The sequence below is a fragment of the Asterias rubens genome, chromosome 4 (assembly GCF_902459465.1).
Source record: "Asterias rubens chromosome 4, eAstRub1.3, whole genome shotgun sequence".
Taxonomy (NCBI): domain Eukaryota; kingdom Metazoa; phylum Echinodermata; class Asteroidea; order Forcipulatida; family Asteriidae; genus Asterias; species Asterias rubens.
Genome location: NC_047065.1, coordinates 15,313,187 through 15,338,670, shown reverse-complemented (window position 1 = coordinate 15,338,670; position 25,484 = coordinate 15,313,187). Strand labels below are relative to the sequence as shown.

Below are 25,484 nucleotides of genomic sequence, written 5' to 3'. Positions count from 1 at the left end.
AGAACACAACTTTGTGTTACCAGGGTGTTTTTTTATTTCATTAGTAAATCGCAACTTCGAAAAATTAATTAAGCTAAAATGTTTACAGGTTTGTAATTTTATGCATATGTTGAGATACACCAAGTAAAAAGATTGTCTTTGACAATAACTATAGTGTCCAGTGTCTTTAAGAATACAAGCAAAACGTTATTGATAAATCCTTTGATATGTTTAAATGCAAAGAACCATTCCATTGTTATTTATTTGTTTATTTATTTATTTTAAATCTTTAGACATACACAATAGTTACAAGTTGTACAGGGGCTGTTCTAATCCTATCAAAAATATGCACAATGAAACTAGCATCTCTACATTTGAAGTCAAAAGGTAGTCGCATTTTTGTTTTCGCCAATATTCCGGAAAGAACGCATGTTCAATAAAAACAACTCAAACAACTTAAATACCTTTTCCCTAGTCTCATTTTCCCTCATCTCTTGGTGTTTCTACTTTAACAATTTTTTAACCAAAGATGGGATTTTAACAGCATTTTGAGCATTTAGATTATGCTCTTTTCAAATCAATATAAAAACTAAATTGTGTGAGTCAACAATTGACTCATTTTGCTTGATATAATCGCATATTATTCCAATCTATAAAAAAAACAGTTTGGAGTTGGAGCTACATTTTCCCAAACCCAAAAATCACCTCCGTCTGGTTTATATCTTCCAGACGAGCGAACTGGAACAAATGCTCCATCCCCTAATCTAATAATGTACCATAATCCTTACTGTGACATGTCTCTTGCTAAAAAACAATAGGATTATAAAATAAATCTCTCTTACACATTCTACAAGATCTTAAAAACAGCTTAGGACCCCGGTAATCCCTGAGCAAAGAAACATGTAACAGCTCCCCGCTCCACAAATTGTCGGCATTTACATGATTGCGATGCCATTAGCGATGAGAACGAGTAAATAAAAATGGAAATGAGCAGACTACGGTCCGCCCTTAATTGCCATTAAGAATTTCGAGAGGTGAAGTTACCCGTGGGCAGCTATATCTGAACGGATTCTATAATGGCGAGGGTATCTGACAAAGTTTACTGAAGCGAGCGTGCGGAATCTTAATTTATAGAGCGGTTGTGATGCACTTTTTGAGCGAGTGTTTAAAATCAAATCATCACGATAAGTGTATTACTTGAGCTTTTTGTAATTTGTGTGATTGGGTCCATTTTGATGATTCTTTTTTTTTTTATGGGGGGGGGTGTTTATAAAAAATTATACCAGTTAAGGTGTTGGAAAGAAAGTTACTATGGTAAAAATGTAAGTTTGTACTTTTTTTAGATGTTAATTTTTTGCTTTGGGTTAAAATAAAGAATATAACTTGTTTTTTACCTGATGTGTAAACACTTATTTCTATAGCACATTTTAATTATTGCCATTACATATATTTCTTGTAGTGAAATCAAGGATGCCTCATTTAGTAAACCACTACATCTGACAAGCATGAGGAAACCTGTAAACAAGGGGGCTTGCTATGTGAACAAGGAACACCAGGGTTCCTCGATCTTCTCGTATCTAAGTGTTTTGGATTATTGTACATACATGTACAGTACTGTCTTCAAGTATTGCTCTGAAATTTACTCTAATCAATTGAAACTTGGGACAGGTTCATTTGCACTTGTCACTAGTTTCAATTCATTAGAGTGAATTTAAATCTAAAACGTTAAAGGAACACGTTGCCTTGGATCGGACGAGTTGGTCTATATACAGCGTTTGTAACAGGTTTTTTTTTAATGCATATGGTTGGAAAGATGTTTTAAAAGTAGAATACAATGATCCACACAAGTTTGCCTCGAAATTGCGTGGTTTTCCTTTTACTGTGCGAATTGACTCCCATAAATGGCCGACCGTGTTAGTCGACGATGTAAAAAGAAAACCGTGCAATTTCGAGGCATGTTTGTGTGGATCATTGTATTACAACATCTTTCTACCCATATGCATTTTATAACAAACGGTTAAAACGCTTTGCAAAGACCAACTCGACCGATCCAAGACAATGTGTTCCTTTAAGAGAGTAAAATGCTAGACATGAGGATCAACATACTGTCCCATCTTAATTATCTTGCCTAAGTACACAAGTTGCGTCAAACATTAGAATTCAATTGATCTGTCATTGGTGAAACTTGGTGCCAACAGATTAAAGGAACACGTTGCCTTGGATCGGTCAAGTTGGTCTTTAATGATCCACGCAAGTATCACTCGAAATTGCGTGGTTTTCCTTTTACTTTGCAAACTAACACGGCCGGCCACTTATGGGAGTCAAAAATTTGACTCCCATAAATTGACGACCGTGTTAGTCGATGAGGTAAAAGGAAAACCACGCAACTTTGAGTGATACTTGTGTGGATCACTATATTCTACTTTTATAATATCTTTCCAATAATATATATTTTATAACATACGGTTTCAAACGCTTTTCAAAAACTCGACTGAACCAAGGCAACGTGTTCCTTTAAAGGATTCGGGTACTCTTTCAAAATGTCCACAGATTTACCTTAAACTTACAAGGTTTGAAGATAATGATAGTGGAAAGCTTCCCTTCGAATATTACTAACTAAGGTTGTGTAGTTTTTGAGAAATGAGTAAAACAAGTCACAAAATCATTTTGGTCTCATGAGACCAAAATTATTTTAGCATGTAAAAATCCCCTTAACCAGTTATGATATTATACCAAAACCATAGCATAACTGGTTAATACGTTTTTACATGCTGAAACTGAGACGAAAATTATTACTTTTGCTCATTTCTCAAAAACTACAGCACCTCAGTAAGTACAATTTCAAGGGAAGCTTTCTACTATCATAATCTTCAAACTGTGTAAGTTTAATGTAAATCTGTGGACATTGTGTTTTTTGTTAGGAAAAAGTACAAATACCCTTTAAGGGGAAGTTGTTTGTGAGATGTTGCTTGTAATGAGATTGGAATGAATGTCATGTAGAGTAATTGAGCACGACACATGCAGATTCAGCGAGCTCAGTTGACATTATTGCCTCACACTGTAATGAACAATGTTTGATTGAATCTTTAGTCTCCTGAACATTTGACGTCACACTATGAGGCTTGCGAGATTCGTGTAGTCCTGCCCACTCTCATTGCTGGGATACACTAATCAGCTCTACACGATTCATGACATTTCGACAGGCTCCGTTCATAACTTGCTTTTTAATCTAAAGCCCCTTTCACAAGAGAGCAACTTAGGAGGGGTCCCTTGCTAAATTGTAGCATGGTTGTAAAATTTTACAAAAATTAAAGGACAACAATTTTCTCTTGCAAAATCTTGTCAAACAATGCTTAATTGTACCAGCTATCTAAAATTAAGCCAGTTAAATTGCTGCCGTGTGAATAGCACTTTAAAGGCAGTGGACACTATTGGTAATTGTCAAAGACTAGCCTTCACAGTTGGTGTATCTCAACATATGCATAAAATAACAAACCTGTGAAAATTTGAGCTCAATCGGTCATCGAACTTGCGAGATAATAATGAAAGAAAAAAACACCCTTGTCACACGAAGTTGTGTGCGTTTAGATGGTTGATTTCGAGACCTCAAGTTCTAAATCTGAGGTCTCAAAAACAAATTCGTGGAAAATTACTTCTTTCTCGAAAACTATGGCACTTCAGAGGGTGCCGTTTCTCACAATGTTTTATACCATCAACCTCTCCCCATTACTCGTCACCAAGAAAGGTTTTATGCTAGTAATTATTTTGAGTAATTACCAATAGTGTCCACTGCCTTTAAACCAAAAGCACTGTGTACTCAGTCCTTTCTAGAGTTCTGTGTACAACAAATCCACAGGCAAATCATCTAGGTGGGATTCAAACCCCTGACCTTTGCATTGCTAGAGTTAATGTCTTAAACCACCGAGCTACTAACGGCTAGAAGCAGTTTGAATGAGCGGGTAGCATCGGGGTATAAAGATTGAATATTACGCCTGAACATTTTGACGTCACTAGAGGCTTATGAGGTTCGTGTAGTTCTGCTCTAGCTCACATTGCTGAGATACAGTAATAAGCACTGCACGATTCATGACATTTTTTACAGGCTCCCTACGTATCTGTTTTGTATTCCAGCTACCTACAAGACAGACTATTTATTTGAGGGATTAATTGATCGTGAAGACACATTAATTGTTTTTTTCTTCTTCTTTTTTTTCAAAATGGCAACCCCCCATTAACAGGTCACGATAGCACCCTCCTTAAAGGGAAGGTACACGTTTTGGTAATTGTCAAAGACCAGTCTTCTCACTTGGTGTATCCAAACATAAGCATATAATAGCAAGCCTGTGAAAATTTGGGTTCAATTGGTCATCAAAGTTGCGAGACAATGATGAAAGAAAAAACACTCTTTTTGAACGAATTTGTGTGCTCTCAGATAGGAATAAAATACTTCTAGTAGTCTTTTATTATTCGAGTGATAAAAATTAATTGACTCTTTCTTAGAGCCGTTTCTCACAATATTTTATACTATCTCCATTACTTGTTACCAAGTAATTTTTTTATGTTAATATTTGTTTTGAGTAATTACCAAACGTGCACCTTCCCTTTAACACTGCGTATTTTGGGTAAGTTTTTACATGTCCATTTTGGTATTGATTTCTATTTGCAGGTACAAGTTGGTAAGACAAGAGAGGGCCACCCTGTGGTTGGGTACATTGCTGTCACACAACTCCAAGCATCACAAGGTAAATAATACTAGGTTTTATAATTATATGCAATTATGTCTTCTATGCAATATTATCCGGAGGACATTATTGCATATGCAATAATGTCCGCCGGACGGTTTTGCATATGCAATTGTGTCTTCCGGGAAGCTGCTGCGTAATGCAATTGTGGCCGCCCGGACACATATGCATATGCAGTTGTGTCCGCCCCCTGCAAAACCGTCCTGGCAGTAAATTAAACGCCCTTGGTTTGCGATTTTCGCATTTTTTTTACAAGCTATTAGCTTGTACAAAAAAATGAAAGTGTATGTCATGAATGACACAGGAAATGTTCGGCAGTTGGGTATTCGCTGCAATCATAAAATACGTAAATATCCATGCTGCATATACATAGATTCAGTGCATGCGTGCTCGCTTACGCGCGCATGCATGTACAGTCATGTACATGTCCACCGGACGGTTTTGCATAGCCCCGGACACAATTGTTTAATATGCAAAAGTGTCCGGAGCGGACAGTATTGCATGGCGGACACAATTGCATCTGACACTGGGCGTAAATCAAAGCGCTGAACGTTATTTAAGGTATAACAGGCGAGGACAGGCTTCAATGCGCTGTAATATGACCGGTGTGGTGCCTTTTCCGTTAACTGACGAAGCCGGAGACACGATGTATGCTGATTTAGCCTGGGGCCATTTATTCGCTATAGTTTCCAGAGCCGGTCCTTTTATCACTTGTTAATTACATCTCCACGTGATCGGGTTTTGACCAACCAGAGTCTGGAAACTGTCCAAGGTATTTATTAATTGTTTTTCAACAAGATAAGCAGAGCTTTGTTTTGTTTGAATTATGAGACCCATTTTATGTTGCACCTTCTAATGTCTTTCCTCGCCTTCCACCTCTATCCTTCTGGAGCGCTATATAGTAGACCAGCCAAACTTGAAAAAGTGCTCTAGAAAAAACAAAACGGCATAGTTTGTTAATGGCTGGCATCCATGCTAGATTTATGTATCATGGGCTCGGGATGACGATTAGGGTGGATGACAAGCTTGATTTTGAACTTTAAAGTCATTATGAGGTCAAAAGGTCTAAAAAGGTCAAAATATTGGGTTTTTCAGTCCCTATCTAACTGTGGGTTTTCTCATGGGTTTTCCTCCGAGCTTTACAAATGAAACTTCTTTCATGGTCTTCTCTACATTTGGTTCTCGGCTAGTAGGCATATAGTGAGCTTGCTCTTTAGGATTCGAAATTGTTTTTTCAGCATGGACATAATCATTCACTTCGGATTTTCAACAATAACTTAAAAGGCAGCAACCGTTTCACTTAGTTTTATTGTGTACATCTACATGTTTCAAGAATTTAAACAAATCGAACGGTTCTGAAAACCAAGGTATGATCTTTTTTATTTATTTTGTTTATGTTTTTGTAAACCACTTTTGTCTTATTGCTTTAAAATCCCTATGCTGGAAGGTATCACAATGGCCCTTTCACACAACGCCAAAAAGCAATTTGTCATGCTTGAAAAATGTTCAGATTGCATGTCATCCAGGAACGCACTGACATCAGAGGCAATCAGTACTGCGTCTTGTTTCAAAATACTCACCCCCCCCCCCCTCTCAAAGACCTCGGGCTAAGATTGGAACTTTTTTAATTTCTCAAGATACATTATACTCTCTGACATGCAGCATTGTACATGAATACTGCACATGAACCGGCACAGTTGTTTTATTATGTGCCTAGCCGATGGCTGCGCATTTTGACTACTTGTGTACCCCATGTAAAATATTGTGCTTAAACACTTGCTGACCAGAAAAATTTGCTATAATACATTAATTTATCAAGTTTTAACATTGAACACCGACACTGCACATGGCTATGTGTGCACTCCCGGTGATGTGTTGTGTAAAGTTTTGCTGAGTATAGCAACATTTTGTAATAATACATAAAATCCTGATTTGTTGCCCTCACAAAAATTGTAGTTGAAATGTAGGCCCTATGACTATACTGTCCTACTTCTTTTCCTAAAGGTTTGAAATATGCCTGCAAAATACAGGCGGAATTGAAAACAAAATGTTTGTGTAAGGTGCACATATGTTTTTGGACAAAAAACATGACCTGGACTGGGGGGGGGGTATCCTTAATATGCATGAACAGTATGGAGTTGTCCAATGTATAACATGAGTCGTATATCAGGTTTGAATAAGGAGTTTTGAATATCATACAGGCTGAGTTGAATAAATTTGTTAAGGTACACAGATGTTTTGGAAAAATTCATTTTTTGGATGGGGAGGGGGGTATATCCTAAATTACATGAACAACATGGATTTGTAAAATGTCTAAAAGGAGTCGAAGATGAGGTTGGGATATTTAGGTATGAATATCATGCCCCGGGAAAACACAGGCTAAATTGAAAAATGTTGGCGAGGTGCACATATGTTTTTGGGGGAAAAAATCATTATTTGGATCGGGGGAATATCCTAAATTACATGAACATCATGGATTTGTAAAATGTCTAAAAGGAGTCGAAGATCAGGTTGGGATAATAGGTTTGAATGTCATGCCTGGAAAATAAAGGCTAAATTGAAAAATCTTGGTAGTGTGCACATATGTTTTGGAAAAGTTACTTATTTTGGCTGGTTATTTTGGCTTTTTCGAATACCATGCCTGCAAAATATAGGTTGAATTGGTAAAATAAGGTGCACAGATGTTTTTGAAAAATTCATTATTTGGATTGGGGGGGGGGTATCCTAATTTTCATGAACAACACTGTGAATTGTAAAATGTCTAAAATGAGTCGAATATCAGGTTCGAATATTGAGATTCGAATATCATGCCTGCGAATTACAAATTAATGGGTAAGATTGGGGATAATTAATTATTCTGAACAACATGGCATTATAAAATTGTCTAAAAGGGGTCTTAGCATTTACTTTAGTCAAAAGAGAAAAGCAGGAACTTTTAAAAACCTCCCAGATTAAATTCTCTTAGCATCAGTAAACCTTCTTGTAGATTCATAAGACGAGCATCTTATCCGCTATCCTTAGGATAAGCATCGGAGTAAAGTCCTCGCTTGCAGATCGTCTTACATTCGGTAATTTTGTCCGACGACGGAGCAGAGCACGCGGTCACAAACCTGCCTAAAACACTAGTGCCTGCGTGTGCAATGAAGCCCTGCCCATATGCTGTCAACAATATGCACATGCAGAGATGCACATTGGCGTCTTTGTTTTTAAAGACGTCTTGCATGTTTCAAGTTTGCTGTCCTGTTCGTCTCTTTTCTTCTAAAAAGAAATTTGAAACACAATAAATATTCTTTATCACAGATGCTATCCACGATGCAAATGTAGCAAGCATTAAAATTGCTGCGATACATGCTGCATATATACGATGTGACCTCTGACGTCACTCGAAAACCATAACATGATTCGCGCGGATACCGCCAGGCAAAACCTTTGTGTTTTGGCAGCCAGCTAGAAAGTGTATGCAATCTTACCATGACATACGTGTCTTTTTGCCCGGCGAAACATGACGTGTACAGTTTTTTGTCAACCTAGGGCGGTTTGAATGTAAACATAGGTCACATCGTCTATAGAATACAGAATTCAAACTGCCTCCAGCTACTAGGCAATCTCGGTGGTCTAGTGGTAAGACATCTGCTCTAAAATGGCAAAGGTCGTGGGTTCAAAACTCTTCAGGTGTGTTTAGTGAAAACAAGTTTGAGAAAAGAATTGGAATGAATCTAGTCTTTCAAATTAAAAAACTCTGAGGTTTTTTTAAAGGACGCATGTAAACTCAATGTCCTTATTTTAAATGTTTGTTGTCACAACCAAAGGTTTTTTGGTGTTTCTCAAATGTGACTTTATCTCAGAGAGCAAAATTTCACAGAAAAATGTGTCCAGTGTGAACTTCATAATCAGCTAAAATCAACGGATTTTGTTCACCAATCCTGTTAAATACCTTTAATGCCAGTAATAATTGATAACTTTCTGTGTTTAAAAAAGATGGATTAATAATTGTTGTTCTTACATGCTTTTTTGGTCAGGATGATTCAAATTTAAAAAGCAGTGGTGAATTCAAGTTCTTGGATTATTTACTTAGGGAAGCAAAGAGAATCAAAGAAACTGGACACTATTGGTAATTGTCAGAGACAGTCTTCTCTCACATGCTGTATCTCAACATATGCATAAAATAACAAACCTGTGAAAATTTGAGCTCAATGGGTCATCGAAGTTGCAAGATAATAATGAAAGAAAAAGCACTCTTGTCACACGAAGTTGTGTGGTTTCAGGTGCTTGATTTCGAGACCTCAAATTCTAAACTTGGGGTCTCGAAATCAAATTCGTGGAAAAATTATTTTTCTTGAAAACTACACGTCACTTCAGAGGAAGCCATTTTACACACTGTTTTATACCACCAACCTCTCCCCATTACTCATTACCAAGTAAGGTTTTATGCTAATAATTATTTTGAGTAATTACCAACAGTGTCCACTGCCTTTAAGTCCAAGGGGATTGTAGGGAGGTCATTACAGGGGTCGACTTCACTAACGCGTTCTGGTCATCGCAAACGCCGAAATCGATCGCTAAATCTAAAATCCATCGCAACTTAGCGATGGATTTTTTGCCGAAGATTTCACTAAAACTTAACGATGAATATACTCGTCGCAAAGTTTTATTTAGCGATGACAATCTTGCGATGACATGTTAGTGGTCGCAAAGTAAAAGTTCATCGCAAATTTATGATACATTGCGCCATTATGTGCTTACAGTTATAGCGGTGTACGTTTTGACGTATAAATTGCCCGTGATTTAGAGTAAAATGAGTGGCGCTACATTATTTTAGTCTTGCGGTCTTTTACCAGCAGCTGGTAGACTCAGATTGCCGATGACAACTATCAGCGACGCAACTGCAGCAAAGAGCCCCTTAACATCGGTAAAAAGGAGATACTATATGGGTTCGATTATTTTACCCATCATTTTTAGAAAAAATGTGTAATGTATTGGCAAATTGACAGTGTGAAGCTATATTATTAGACAGATATGTCAGAATTTTCATCAACCCCACCGTTACAGCAGATTTACGAAAACTGTTTATTAAAATCTAAAATTATAATAGAGGCCATAGGCGTATCAATGCTTTAACCCTTTGTAAATGAATGCCTAAACATCGTCCACAATAGTTCGTATGCACCAACATGACAACGACTTACATATAAACTGCACAATGCCATTTCATTTCGAGCGACGACCGACGATTTTGTTGCGGGATGTCAAAGGTCACTACTATTAGCCTCGTACAAAAACTTTATTCCCCTTTTAACGTCATCGCAATTGCGATGACTGTAGTGAAACGCAGAATTAGCGACATCGCAATTGCGATGGATTTGAGGTTTGCGATCTCATCGCAAGTGTGTTAGCGATGATCGCAAACATAGACGTTAGTGAAATCGGCCCCAGCTTAGATAAAGGAGGACTAGACACTCATGATGTGCGAACCTTTAGGGCCCGCCTAAGGACCCCTGAAAATATTTGATACCTGGATACCCTTTTGGTGCTTTATGTATGACTATAGGTTAGGACTAGGGCTAGGACTAAGCTTAGGGACTAGGGCTAGGACTAAGCTTAGGGACTAGGGTTAGGGTGAAGACTAGGGTTAGGGCTGGGACTAGGGCTATAGCCTAGGGTTAGAACTAGGGCTAGGACTAAGCTTAGGGACTAGGGTTAGGGTGGAGACTATGGCTATCGGGTTAGGGCTGGGACTATAGGGTTAGGGTTATAGGGTTAGTAGGAAAATACACCAGAGGTGTCGGAACATATCTGTTGAAACATGTGGGGTTTACCACCCTCAGTCCCCATATCGGGCACGGCATAGGCAAATGAGAGGGATGTCAATGCACTGTGTGCACCATACGTCACCTTCTTCACGATCAGATGTCATGGTCTGAAAATTGAATGAGTGTCCTTAGCTTTCTGCTGTTGGAGGTTGATGGGTTATTGATTGGCTGTTATTCATGGATGCGTGGCATCTTGAGGAGTAATCCAGTGATGCAGGGAGAAGGGGAGGGGGCTCTGGAGACCCCCCCCCCCTCCTCCCCCGCCCAACACTTCCCCTCCTTCAAAAAACAGGTGTGACGTTTTTCTTACTTACGTCTGCTTTCCAATCTTGTTGCCCTTGGTAAAATCTCTTTTTTTGGGGGGGGGGGTTGGCAATTTTCCCCCTTTTTTTGCCAGGGAATGCAAAAGCTGCTTTTTTGCTCAAATGGAAGATGTATATAGGCCTAAATGCATCAGTTGTCTTAAATTTATCTAGTGACTGGATTTATGCTTATTTTCTTAGTTGAGAATGAAATCGGAATGAAGCTCTTCTGGCTTGATCCCCGCAAAATAGGGGGTGGTGGAATTATTTCTTTTCTTTTGCCAAAGGTTAACAGAAGATAAAGTTGTAAAGCATCTCTATTTATAAGTTAATCTAATAACTAAATTTATGTTTATTTTTTGTTAGTTCAGAGTGAAATATAAATAAGAAGATGCCAAAAGGTTTGTTTGAGTAAGTTCTTGAAAAAGAAACAATATAATAATTATTATTATTCTTGTTTGGAGGTGGGTGGCAATTTCCCTATTCCTTTAGAAAAGCATACAGTAGCTGCTTTTGCTACTCAAATTGAAGAAATACATCCCTTGTTCTAAATCTATCTAACTGTGCAGCACGCTGTCCCAGTTGCCTCCCACTTTGATGAATTGCACCTTGCCCCACCAGCTGCACCTCAGGAAATCAGAAGATTGATTTCTTGTCCTATATGTGGCCCTTAGAAAAGCCAAGAGCCGAACTAGATGTAATTAATGAGTTTGTGCAGTCAAGTTGCAGATGGTTTTTTTGAAAGTCAGTGGGCAGCGCAGGCAAGGAATACCAGACTGATGATAGAGGGACTGAATTATTTATCTTTAAAGAAAGTTATTTTTCTAGGTCTACTACATATTTTTCTAGACCTGCAAAAGTTTGTTTTAGGTCTGTGTGTCCAATGTCATTGAGCTGCTTTAAAAGAGTAGCTCAGCTCGAACTATGCTCACTAAATTACCAACCAAAATACTATATCACTAACATGTACACCATCTTTCACTGTTATCCTGTTCTTTTTTGCTAGAAATGTTTACTTCGAATAGCAATGTTGTCCAGCAGCTTCAGCAGGTCTATAATGTGCCCTGGCTATAATTAGGCCAAATAAAACCTCCAAAGTGTAAACTTCACAATGTGAGAGAAAACAATTTGTAAAGATCCAGCTATTTTAAAACCAGGTTTATAATTATATAAGGACTGAGGCCCTGGAGGGGTTGCTGGATGGGGGTGGGGTGAGGTGCTTAAACATACCATATCACCCCCTTTTTATGAAAACAGTTCTTGCCAACTCAAAAGAAGTTCTTGGAACCAATTGAAACACATTGGAATGAAGGGTGCACCGTTGGTAATTACTCCAAACATTTATGACTATCGAAGCACTGCAGCTGTTCGTAATGTTGAGAAACTAATCCCTTCATAATAGAGAGTGATAATTTCAGCAATATCTCAAAAACTTTACCACCTTCCAAATGAGATTTGCACTAGCTAGTTTTTTTAGTGTGTTATGTATATATATATATATATAGGAATAAACAATCAAACGATTGAAGAAAGCCAAAGGTATACTTTGCCTTTAGATAAAATAAAAGTTAATATTGAAACCAAACCATTTAATATTGAATTCCAACCATTTCAGCCATGCACTAATTTTTGTGCTGATTGATAAACAGAACTCTGGCAATTTTCAGTCAGATTTGTTTTGCCATTAGCTGTACAGTGAAACCTTTATAGCACAGTAATGTGCAGTGCTATGGATTAACTTGTGCTGGGATTGAGCCCCCCCCCCCTTGCAAAAACCCCTTCACTGTTGCACTAAATCACTTATTACACCATGTACCACATCTACACCAAAGCCTGATTTCAATTTAATACAATATTTCCCCTATCGGCCCACTCAATGTTATAAATATGGCACGGGGCACTAACACGACCGCCACGTCATCGGCATTTAGTACGATTTTGCAAGAGACGAAGGGGAAGAGAAAAAAACAAACGAAGAAAAAGAAACCGCTCAACCTAATTACACAGTGGTGGTATCCTTCAGACATAATTTGTTGTCACACTGATCACTTTTGGGTTGCCATAGCAACAGGCTGCGCATTACCAGTTTCCCTCCACCCGACTACGGAGGCTTCTAGCGAAGAAATGAAACGATGATGAAGGACAACGCGATATGATGATGAAATGCAGGGATTAGTATATTTATGATGTGTGGATTTTATTTATTTAAATTGATGAGTATAATCAATGTGGGAATATCAAGTGTCATTTTGGATAAGTGGGGAATATGATTTATTCATTTGATCACTGAACTAAGGATGCCAGACAGTGTGTAGATTTCAAATGAATGAAATTACTAAATGCATAAATTAAATAAATTAATGTGTAAATCAACTTTATTTTGTAGAATTAAAAGTTTGGTAAGTGAAGTACATGTCAATTTTTTGTTTTACATTGTATGATTGTCAAATGTGGGAACATCAATAACTGTCAATTTGGATAAGTAAGAATAATGGTGTTATTTATCACTGATACATTGGTGCCAAACAGTTTGTAGAATTTAAATGTACAAAGTGACTGATGCATAAACTCCATCAATGTGTCAATAAACTTTTTCTTATGGACGTGTAAAGATTGGTGTGTAGGCCTATTTTTATAGGAAAAGGTGAATGACCATCATTTTCCATACATTGTATTTGGGCCCCCTTCTTAACCAGAGCTACAAACTCGCACTGATTCTTCAGAAAGCTCCCTGGAAATAAACCAATCTGTCCATGTTCTGATGAGCAAGTTTGAATAAATTGATAATTTTTTATAGTGTGGCTGCATTTACAATTGACAGACCGATTTTGGACACGAAGAATGCTGTTGGAGTTTCGTCTTGCCCCTCTCACAATCAAATCATTGTCCCATCATATTGATGACATCCCTCTCAGCCATGGAATGGTCCAGCTTGGGAAATCAAGGCGTAATTATGAGCTGACCAGTATGACTGGCGGCCTTACACTTTCGTATTGTATCTGTGTACAGAGGAAAAGTCCTTATCCTATATAGGGCTAGGTATAGGCATAAAAATATGTCAACATGTGCTGACAGCAGCCCTCACTGTTGGGTTCTTACAATACCTATGTTATCTAGATTTTGAGATATATTATCCATACCTAGATTACATCTCTGTATACATCCACAGAGCACCTCATGAGCAGGTCAACCTTGTGTACTGATGCAGTTCCAATGCACATCACTTATAGCCTGCATAGAGGCTATGTATACTTGCCCCATTTTTTTTAGACTTGTGTATATTTTATCATCCATTTATTGTCATAACAATCGATATACTACTCAAGTTACATTGGTTTATGTATGTTCAGACTGCCTACTGAGTGCTATGGGATGGTAAACGTTTATACTTCAGCTAAGTGGGTGATGCATTAGCTACAGCCTTGCATCCGTGCTGTGTAGAGATATGGGGGAAACATTTTAACACAGTCAAAATCAAGTGAATCTATAGACTGATTTAACATTTTATCATGAGCCCACAGTAAGAAGATGAAAATATCTTCAACTCAATGTCAACCATGTCGATGAAGGGCGGGAATTTTGTAGTGCGGATTTAAATAGTTTATATTCAAGAGAAAAAGTTGTTGACAACTGCTTATAAACCAAAAGGATCTGTGGTGTAAATTTAAAAATCAGTTATTATGGCCTGACATTTTGAAATTAGCATTGTCTTTGTCCAAGGCTTAATGACAACAAAACACACAAAATGAATGATTCTGTAATTAACAGAAGTGGAGAGAAATCAGGTTTATATTCATTTAGCAACATTGAGAAAACACCTTGATTTAAAGGTTTTGTAGAAAAATGTTTAAAAGGCGCAATACTGGGGAGCTTGTGGGGGGGGGGGGGAATCCACAAGCCAACAGAGCATGTATTTCACTATTATTACTGGACCTTGTCACAAGTTAAAACATATTATGATTTTAACAAGCACTAAGACAAGATTCATATCATTTTTTTGTACTTTCACACTGATCAACTCTATCTAAAGATATTTGTCAGACTCAAAGTCAACATTCAAACATATTTTTTGTTAATTAAAGATGACAAGAGGTGAGGTTTTGTGCGATCGCAGGTGTACTGGCCTGACGCCACTTCCTCAGGCCTGCGGTCCAGTGTATATTTCGAGTCAAGTACAATTGCCCGAAGAGAAAGAAAAAAAAGTACCAGGTACCGTATTTTCCTGAGATAAGACGCGTCTTTTCTGACTTTTTAGACCCCCCAAAACATCAGTGTGACTTATCCTCCGGTGCGCCTTGTCTGCTGACGATTGATTTTTTTTTAATGATCACTGCGTAAAAAAATACCTTTATTTTGTCCAGTTCAAAATCAACAGTCTCTGTGTGAAGAATCCTTACTCAATAATGCGGTCACACCTTTTGCAGTTCAGTGCAAGTAAACACTAAGGTGTGAAAAAAAAAATGCAAATTTCTTTTCGAAGAGATGAATTTGATTCTCAGAAAATTGTAACGCCGGAAGATGTGGGACTTAAATTTGGTAAATTTGGCACCAATTACAATTGCCTGTAGAGAAGAGAAAAACCAGGTACACACCTATTGTGTTTCAGGGCAAGTAAACACCAAGGTGGCGGAAAAAAACAACCAAGAAATGCAATTTTTTTTTCTAAGAGAGGAATTTGTTTCTCAGAAAATTGTAACGCCGGAATATCTGGGACTTAAATTTAGTAAATTTTGCACCAAGTATAAATGCCAGTAAAGAAGAGAAAAACCAGGCTAACCAGGTACACACCTATTGTGGTTCAGTGCAAGTAAACACTTAAAGTGGCGAGAAAGAAGGAAAAAAACCAATGCAAATATCCTTTTCTGAGAGGTGAATTTATCTCTCAGAAATGTGTAAAGCTGGACGGAGGGACTGAAGAAGAAAAAAAGTCAACGCATTTCATTCTTGCGCCGTAGTTCAAACAAAAACAAACACACTGACCCGTTTTCCCACTCTCACCAGGTGAAGTAACTCTAGGAATATTCTCCCAATACCCTGTAATAATACTTTCCCACTAATGAAAAAATATATTCGGCTCACAAACTGCGGGGACTGCATGCATTTAATAACAAACACACGGTAGCGCGGACCGGTGTAATTGAGTTATTGTTCCGTGATTGTCACAGTTTTCGTGTACTTCATCAACATGCAACCTGGCAGGTAATTTCATTTTACTGGGGCTATGGTTTAATGCTTGGGGATATATACGTTAGTTATATGGAACTTCTCATTAATAATGGAGTAAGCTGGCCTTAATAGGTCTGTCGTAATCAATCTTTCTATCATATGAGTTATCATTAGAAAATGCTCCATATATTTTGTTGTGTTGTGCGCGTGTTGTGGTCAAGCGGAAAGGGTCTATGTAACTTTTGTAGGACAAAAAGCACAGTGTCCACAGATTTACACTAAACTTACACAGTTTGAAGATAATGATAGTAGAAAGGTTTCCTGAAAATATTACGTGCTGAGGTGCTGTAGTTTTTGGGAAATGAGTAAAACAATGTCATTAAGAAAATAAATCGTCTCATGAGATGAAAATTATTTTAATCACTTGCAAACGTATTTTCATGACATTTTTGTACTCATTTCTCAAAAACTACAGCACCTCAGTAAGTAATATTTGATGGGAAGCTTTCCACTTTCGTTATCTTCAAACCCTGTAAGTTTAATGTAAATCTATGGACATTTTGAAAAAGTACCCAAATCCTTTAAGAGCACAGTTCTCAAGCTCTGGTGTTTCTGATCAGCAGAGTGTTTGTTCGAGTACTGATCCAGACACTCTTGTCCTGGAGCCAGATATTTGACCATAATTACTTTGTCCATCAGATGGGATGTAAGCCGTAGGTCTCGTGTTCTAGGATTGGTAGTGCACGCAAAAGAAACTAGAACACAAGTTATAGTAAAACGTATTAACCCCGGTGTTTCTAGTTTATATAACAAGCCCCCTCGTTTACAGGTATCCTCCAGGCTTGTGAGTTACAGTGATTAAGACACTATTGGTAAAATTGTCAAAGACCAGTCTTCTCATACACTTGCTGTATCTCAACATATGCATAAAATAACAACTTCAAGCTCAATCGGTCATCGAAGTTGCGAGATAATAATGAAAGAAAAACACCCTCGTCACATGCTTGATTTCGAGACCTCAAATTCTAAATCCGAGGTCTCAAAATCAATTCGTGGAAAATTGCTTCTTCTCGAAACCTACTCCACTTCAGAGGGAGCCGTTTCTCACAATGTTGTATACTATCAACCTCTCCCCATTACTCATTACCATGTAAGGTTGTATGCTAATATTATTTTGAGTAATTACCAGTGTCCACTGCCTTTAACCCCGGTGTTTCACGTAGTAAGCCCCCTTGTTTACAGGTATCCTCAGGCTTCCTTGTGAGCTACATCGGTTTCATCGTGGTAGAAATAATATAAATATATAGAGAAAATAATAAAAAATTACAACGAAAATTTAAGCATTTAGGGGGTAAATCTCTATCTGGATACGGTGGATGGACCATGAGGGCCCACGTTATAGAGCTGCTTATAAGCAGACAATGTTGCTTCCAAATTGCAAGCTAAGCACCATTATACAAGTCAGAAATGGTGCATGTGATATGGTATTTTTGTGCTGGTAATCTTATTCTACTAAGATGTCGGGAATCAACAAAACACATTTTCATGATGTTCAATACATATTTCAGAAATAAATGACAGCAAAATTAACTGTTTTATTTTAATTCACTGCAGCATCCCTTTAATAGCTCATTATTGTGCTCAAGCAGCCCTTTGACTTTGGGCGAAGGTAATGGAAATTTGGGCTTGATTCAAAAAGCTTTCAGTATTTCCTGCAGTGGTTTGTTTCATTGTGCTGATATTATACTCATTTACATAGGAACTCATCGACTCAACATTGCGATCAGTATGCTCTGATCGTCCTCGTTACTGGATGTTTCTTAACTACTGCCTTGTAGGGATTAACTGGAAGATGGGATTGGTTTGGTGGTGGGATTAAGCTAGGGTAGGAACTGGCTAAGCTGGGGTTAGCTTGTTGAAGCTGGAGCAAAGTTTCAAATCCTATACTTATTTCCTTGCATTTATACCATAGGAATAGACCAATCCGACGAAACAAAATTTGTAGCGCCCTCCTCGACTGAAAAAAAAGAAGAAATAACAACTGCGGTGTCTTTGTGCATAATCTTTTCTCTTTTTTTTGCACTGAAGACACCGCAGCAAATGGCGCACGGTGCTCAAAACGTGCGTGCCCGAATTGGTGTATAGACATTCTTGGTTTGTAAGCAGCTAATGCAACCGATAATTTTTTTTTTTTTTTTTTTTTTTGGGGGGGGGTTCAAGTCCCACTCAAGTCAATTTTTCTTTGATTAACCCCAAATCATTTAGAATAACTACGCAGTTAGTTTCCCTTGTGGTTTCTAATTAATAATATTAAGTATCGAATTTTAATTTCTCACACTTCTTGTTCTTGACAGAAACCAACATACGCTCGAACCAGCTGGACTCCATTTTGAATTGGTTGAGTAGTTTTCACAGCCGCACCCACACGGAGTGCTGCTCAGAACTCGTGGCCTTTGACCTCCTCTGTGGGAACTTCAACTTTGACAATATGTCCCCAGGTAAGGACGTTAACAATCAATTCTCTTTAATTTCAGCAGCCTGTTGTTTCCCAGTTCAGACCCCAATGTCAGGCATTCAGTTTCAAAGTGAGATCTGCCCCTTCGGTATTGTGTTATTTGTTGAGTTAAAGGTAAAGTATATGTTTGGGGATCACTCTTTAGAGACACTGTACACGTTTGGCTAATGGGAGACTTTCTGGGACGATAGAGGGCAGCAGACTTACCGGGTAAATCCATTGTTCTCAGAGTTATGCGCATGTTCAGAACTACGTAAACAATGGAAATTTACCCGGTATGTCTGCTGCCACCTAGCGTTGGAAAGTCTCCTATTGTCAAATACCATTGTTCTCACTTGGTGTATCCCATCATAAGTTAAGCATAAAATAACAAGCCAGTGAAAATTTGGTATCAATCGGTCATCAAAGTTGCGAGAAAATGATGAAAGAAAAAACACCCTTGTTGGACGAATTTGTGTGCTTCCAGATAGAAATAAAAGACTTCTAGCTAGAAGTATGTTATTATTTTAGTGAGAAATTACCTCGTTCTCAAAAACTACATTACTTCAGATGGAGCCGTTTCCCACAATGTTTTATACTATCAACAGCTCTCCAATGCTCGTAACCAAGTAAGTTTTTAAATTAATTATTTGTTTTGAGTAATTACCAAACGTGTACCTTCCCTTTAAATCATTGGCTACATTAGCTTTTAATATAGTATAAATAATGGATTGTGAAAATTCACTTCGAAGAAATATGGATGTAAAATATATATCAATTTCTATGCCCCAAAATTTGAATCTGACAAGAATTACTGTCAATAACATTTATTAGGTTGTGTATTCCTACGATTCTTCGTACGTGGAACAAGGGTAGCATTAACATTATTTAAAAGAAAAATATATTTTTCGTTCGAAATTATCTTCTCATCTTGGATAGCCTATTATTAGACCTTGTCAGCACTGATTTGAGTCTGTTCCACTGAGCAAAGCATACGACTTTCAGTCAGCCCGGGTTCGTTAACACTCCAAACCCATCATGTGACACCTGTGGTGAATTTGTCACACTGTTTGATAAAGCTCATTACTAGAAAACCATGAGATAACTACATCAGTCGACTAGATTTAGAGTCTCTTTGCAAGGTTGACGGAGTAGGGGGTTGGAGGGGGGGGTGAGGGTGGAGGGAAAAGAGAAGACATAGAGCATTAAAGGGTTTGGGTACTACAAAACACAGTGTCCACAAATATACAGTAAACTTACATGGTTTTAAGATAATGATGAAAGAAGGCTTCCCTTAAAATATTACTTGCATGCTGAGGTGCTGTAGTTTTTAAGATAAGAGTAAAGAAATGTCCCAAAAGTAACTTTTGTCTCAGAAGACGGAAAATATTTTAACATACAATTTATTTACCAATACTGGTGATTTTCACTTTTTTTCTCAAAATAACTTGACGACTAATGAAAGTGAAACTTCGACAGGTAAACTATTAACATCTTCATTGACAGTCATGTCATGTCCAAAAACGATCTGCAAAAGGTACCGAAGAAAATGGCAACAAGCATCTTTGCTGATATTCATTTAAAACGTTTTCAAACAACAAGGAAATTGAGTTCAGATATGAGTTAACAGACTTTAATTTTGTATAAAAAAAAAGAAGTTTTGGTTACCCTTTACCCTTCTCTGGTGCTTTTGAGAAAGATTTGTGAAAAGCCCTTTTGCGTCATCACCAATGTGTCGTGTTTTGTAGATCAGCTTTGTTGCAGCATGGAGGCATAACAAATCAACGGCCCACAACTGACGTCAAAGTATTGTATTTTTGACGTATGCCGCGTCGTTGTGAGAAATGTTTTTGGTTTTAATTGATAATAACAAACAATTCAAAAGTGGTAAACAAAAAATTAATTGATATTTTATTAAACAAACGCACTATAAACAGTATTCCTGTTTTTTTTTATTGTTTAAAGGCAGTGGACACTAATGGTAATTGTCAAAGACCAGTCTTCTCACTTGGTGTATCTCAACATATGCATAAAAACAATAACAAACCTGTGAAAATTTGAGCTCGATTGGTCGTCGAAGTTGCGAGATAGTAATGAAAGAAAAATAACCCTTGTTACACGAAGTTGTGTGCGTTCAGATGGTTGATTTCGAAACCTCTAGTAAATCTGAGGTCTCGAAATAAAATTCGTGGAAAATAACTTCTTTCCCGAAAACTATGGCATCTCCCCATTACTCGTCACCAAGAAAGTTTTTATGCCAACACTTATTTTTAGTAATTACCAATAGTGTCCACTACCTTTAAGGTTTGTTTTATAGCAGCAGATTTTTGGGTTCCAAAAGCAGCGGTGTAAACAGACATTTTCACATTGGAGCAGGGGACATATGATGAACCAATCAGTAGGGGCCTAGTGCATTTATTTGTTTAATTATTGGGGGATGGGACAATGATTCTTGGGGGATTCTGCCCCTGTCCCCTTTTGGTTACTCCTCTACTTCGAAGGAAAAAGGGAGATTGGGTTCAGGTTTTTAATTTATTTGTTTGAGAGGGGATGGGGGAGGGGGTGGTCGGGATAGGTAGGCAACCGGCCCTCCACATCAACAACCTGCAAAGCAACAATGACAACACCTAAACCTAATAGCATCCAATTAAGGTGTTAGATGAATAATTGAGGGTGTAGACATTTCCCTAACGAGCCCCCAGAAGACCACCATTGTCTAAGGATGGACTTCTGTATCAATTAAATGTCAATTTGAATGTTTATTGAACCCTTCAGATTGCCTCATAATTAGTCAGTGAGTAGAGTCCTTGCTTTGTGCAAGTTAGATTGGCATCACCGTGAGTCAGTTTATTAAGACTCTATAGAACGGGCAGAGAAAGCTTAAACGAGAAAACAGAACTTGAATGAATACTTTATTTTTCAAGAAATCAGATCTTTATAAACTATTTTCATTCAAAATTCTTAATAATAATACACAATAGTTATAAATATAAACTTAGCATTTCTTTTTTTAAATAATGCAAATTAGCAGTCCGGTTTAAAGGCATCGACACTATTGATAATCCATTGGTAATTGTAAGCATAAAAACTTACTTGGTGAGTACGCATAGGCCACAAAGGTCGTGGATTCTGTTTCCCCCTGGCCTTCCTGCCCCTTCACAAGTTTCCCATGACTTACAGATTTTTCAATAAAAGTGCCCTTTTTCACAATGAAAATTTAACTCTCAAAAAGATGAATTTCCAGGCATGTGCACTGCTGATGAATTATTCACCCATTTATTTAGGCCAGGTTTAATATATTTATTTATTTATTTTGATTTATTTATTGAACAAAATTTGTCAATGAACAAATTCTACAGTGCAACAAATGCGGGAGAATACTACATGACCCCTAGCTGTGAATTTGGTTTGCAGCTTGCTGCTCCGTCCGACCCAAGGACAAACATCTTCAATCCCAGGAAGCAATTATATTATTTCTTCTTCTGACCGATTGCACAATAATGTAGATTCATAAGGATATATGTATACAATATTGTGATACTCTTCATTTCAATCGTTCTTGTGATGAGCAACATATAGTCAGTGATTTCTTTACTTTTAACCAGAAGTCTGTTTTTTTTACCCCCCCCCCAAAAAAAAAAAAAAAAATTATAATAATAATAATCATAATGATAATAATAAAGAAATAATAAATAAATAAATAAATAAATAAATACAATAAACAAAATTATACATAAAAAAAAGAAAACAAGTTTTATTTATTCATTTATTATTACTATTTTTATATTCATTTTTGTAATTTAGATCAAATTCAGAAATGCATACATAAAACCATATAGACTGCCTCAGATTGCAGAGTAAGGTTTTTAAAACCGAATATGAATGTATGTAAATCAGGCTTCGCGCTCGCAAGCTTTCACGCTTTCCGTTCACAGTCCAGTTTTTTTTTTAACAGCCTATCACAATCCATGATAATCCAAAGCGCTACTCTTCAAGTGGTGATGATTTTAGGTCATTGTTATGCTGAACCAAAATTGAACGATGTTAAAGACCCTGGACACTATTGGTAATTGTCAAAGACCATTCTTCTCACTTGGTGTGTCTCAAAAATTCGCATAGAATAACAAACCTGTGAAAATTTGAGCTCAATTGGTCGTCGAAGCTGCGAGGAGATAATAATGAAAGAAAAAACACATGAAGTTGTGTGCTTTCAGATGCTTGATTTCGAGACCTCAAATTCCAAACTCGCGGAAAATTATTTCTAACCCGTGAAATAGGCTTTCCGTAAGCACAGAATACCCTGCTTCCGTAAGCGCCGATTCTGTGCTTACGGTTAAGCAGAGCCATGAAATTGGGCCCAGGTCATAACACGTGTGTCTTAAGCAATACCATTTACCATTATTGCTTCGTCCTTGAGATGAGACGTTTAGTTGTTGGCCCAGTTGGTAGTCCTGTACAATCTGTTAAAATCTATCATTTTGTATAATATTCACTGATGTGTATTAAGAACTATTGACCCATTTCACCTGACGTCATCAGCAGAAAAATCTTGAATGCGCCATACTGGTGGGCAATTTCACTGTGCGTTTTTATATTAACTCTATGCTGCTAGTTATGCAGTGAAAGAGTGCATTTTAGGCGACACGGCGTTAATACACGTAAACCTAACTGCCCACCAACATGGTGAGCGTGGCATTGGTGTGATACGCGTGCAAGGGGTCAAAAAAAATATACAGCCTTTTCACAGAGTTTATAAAAAAAAACTATCTTTGGCATTTTTAATACACATCAGTGTAATAGGTAATTATATCTTTACCCATGATGCAAAATCTATTGAAAGTTAGGTTCAGTTTCAATTTGTCAAAGTATTTCTATTCAAGACTTTTGGTCTTTTGAAAGGCCTCCATATTTGCCTCTGTTTCATTGTGTATCATAACATTTTGTCATATTGAAATGATGTTTGAGCTGAATCAATTTGAGTTGAATCTACAGATCTGAAAATTCCATTTAGAGATGATGTAATCATCTTGCAGATGCTGTAATCCTCTTGCAAGCATGTTCAGCTCCTGTCCCAAGAGTCCTCAAACTGGCCATTCGCTGACATCCCGATGTATACATGCAACCTGATCACACCGGCCATTCACTGGTTTCCCGTTGTATGCAACGTGATACGGCAATAGCGACAACGGATGGTTGCAATAGTACCACTGAAAACATATCAGCCAACTCAAAAACAACATCATCAGAATAGCTTGTTCGGGCAAGGGCATATACACCCCTTTTAGTATCAACCATGTTTTCAGAAAATGAAACAGATATTAAGTTCTCTGTACATTTTGTGAATTGATAACCACTTTACCTTGAGTGAGGTTAAGTGAATTAGTGTTCATTCATTCATTCATTGGTGGTTTTACTCATGAAAAATGTTCCATAGCAGCCAAAATCTGAATTGCAGATATTTTGAACACCAATCCAAGAAGATAAAAAGGAAAGCTAGTCGAACATGCAGACCCCCCCAAAAAACACGGGTAAAAGTCCTCAAGGTACAAGTGAAAACAGGAAATGTTAGATTGCATTAATAAATAAACTGTTTTTAAACATCAGGTTTTGGCCGGCAGACGCGATGGAGAACAGTTTTTACTCATTTTCTAAAAAACAGTTCAGCATTTTAAGCAAAACTATTTCAAGGAATGTTTACCACCATGACTATCTTTATACAATGTCAATAGTGTCCAAATTTGTGAACATTTACCAATGTTGTACCACCCTTTAACCCACCTGCACTTGTGTTAGAATTTCCATGCTTTTCCAAATCATGTTTTTAGTGACTTTCTCCATGATGGACCTGGGCTAGCAGTCAGCTGATTCTTATAAGTGTGAGCAAGGCACAGGACACCTTTGGTAATTGGTGTATTTCCACCATCCCCACCATATACGTAAACAAAGTTGAACTCAGTTGGTCGTTGAAGTTACGAGAAATTAACGATAAAACACCTTTACTGTTACACAAGTGTGCTTTGAGATGCTTGAATTCGAGACGTCAGCTAACGTCTGGAATTCAATTCAAATATTTTGGTGAGAAATTAAATCTTTCTAAAGAAATTACGTCATTTCAGTGGGAGCCGTTTCTCACAAGCAGTCTATTGCTCGTTACCAAGTAAGTTTTATGCTCACAATTAATTTGAGTAATTACCAATAGTGCACAGTGCCTTTTATGTGAGCAAATGGACTTAAAGTCACTGGAAGTTATTTTTTCAAAATAAAGCTTTTGTCACTAATATATATGTTTTGATGAGTGGAATGTGAATAAACAGTTAACTAAGGTTTAAAAAAATCAGTTCTTATGTTATTTACAAATTTAAGAGTAGACCCCGACCCGAGAGGGCGCTGTTCGTGACGTCAATCGAGGCAGACTTTGCCTGTAATGCGTAGAGTAAACACAATTGCAAAGTACATGTACGGACCAAGTCGTGAGTTTGTAAGTTTCAAAACAAATATTTTTTTTTTCCGGCAATGCCGACCAGGTGTATTGCTGCTGAATGCAGAAAAACACTTTTTGAAATGTACCAACTCACGACTTGGACGTACATGTACTTTGCACGTGTGTTTACTATACGCATTGCAGGCAAAGTCTGCCTTGATTGACGTCACAAAAGGGGTAGGCGGAGTCAGCCCCCAAACAATTTTATATATTTTTTAAACATATAAATCGTGACAAACAATTACTAAAAAAATTGTTTTATTGTTCGTAAGCATATACTCTTATGTTTGAAAGAAGAAAAAAAATCTCTTTCCAGGCGACTTTAAAAGGCAGTGTACACTATTGGTAATTACTCAAAATAATTTTTGGCATAAAACCTTACTTGGTAACAAGTAATGGGGAGAGGTTGATGGTATAAAACATTGTGAGAAACAGCTCCCTCTGAAGTGACCTAGTTTTGGAGAAAGAAGTAATTTTCCACGAATTTGATTTCGATACCTCAGATTTAGA

At 37.4% G+C, this 25,484-nt stretch overlaps 1 protein-coding gene across 1 annotated transcript in view; it reads left to right on the top strand.

Moving 5' to 3' along the window:
- LOC117288766 (sphingomyelin phosphodiesterase 3-like) overlaps positions 1 to 25,484 on the top strand; it is a 79,527-nt gene that overhangs the window by 41,572 nt on the left and 12,471 nt on the right. Inside the window, exons 3-4 of the mRNA XM_033769603.1 lie at positions 4,646 to 4,721; positions 18,354 to 18,497. Coding sequence (XP_033625494.1) covers positions 4,646 to 4,721; positions 18,354 to 18,497 — 220 coding nt within the window. The remainder of the gene's footprint in view (positions 1 to 4,645; positions 4,722 to 18,353; positions 18,498 to 25,484) is intronic.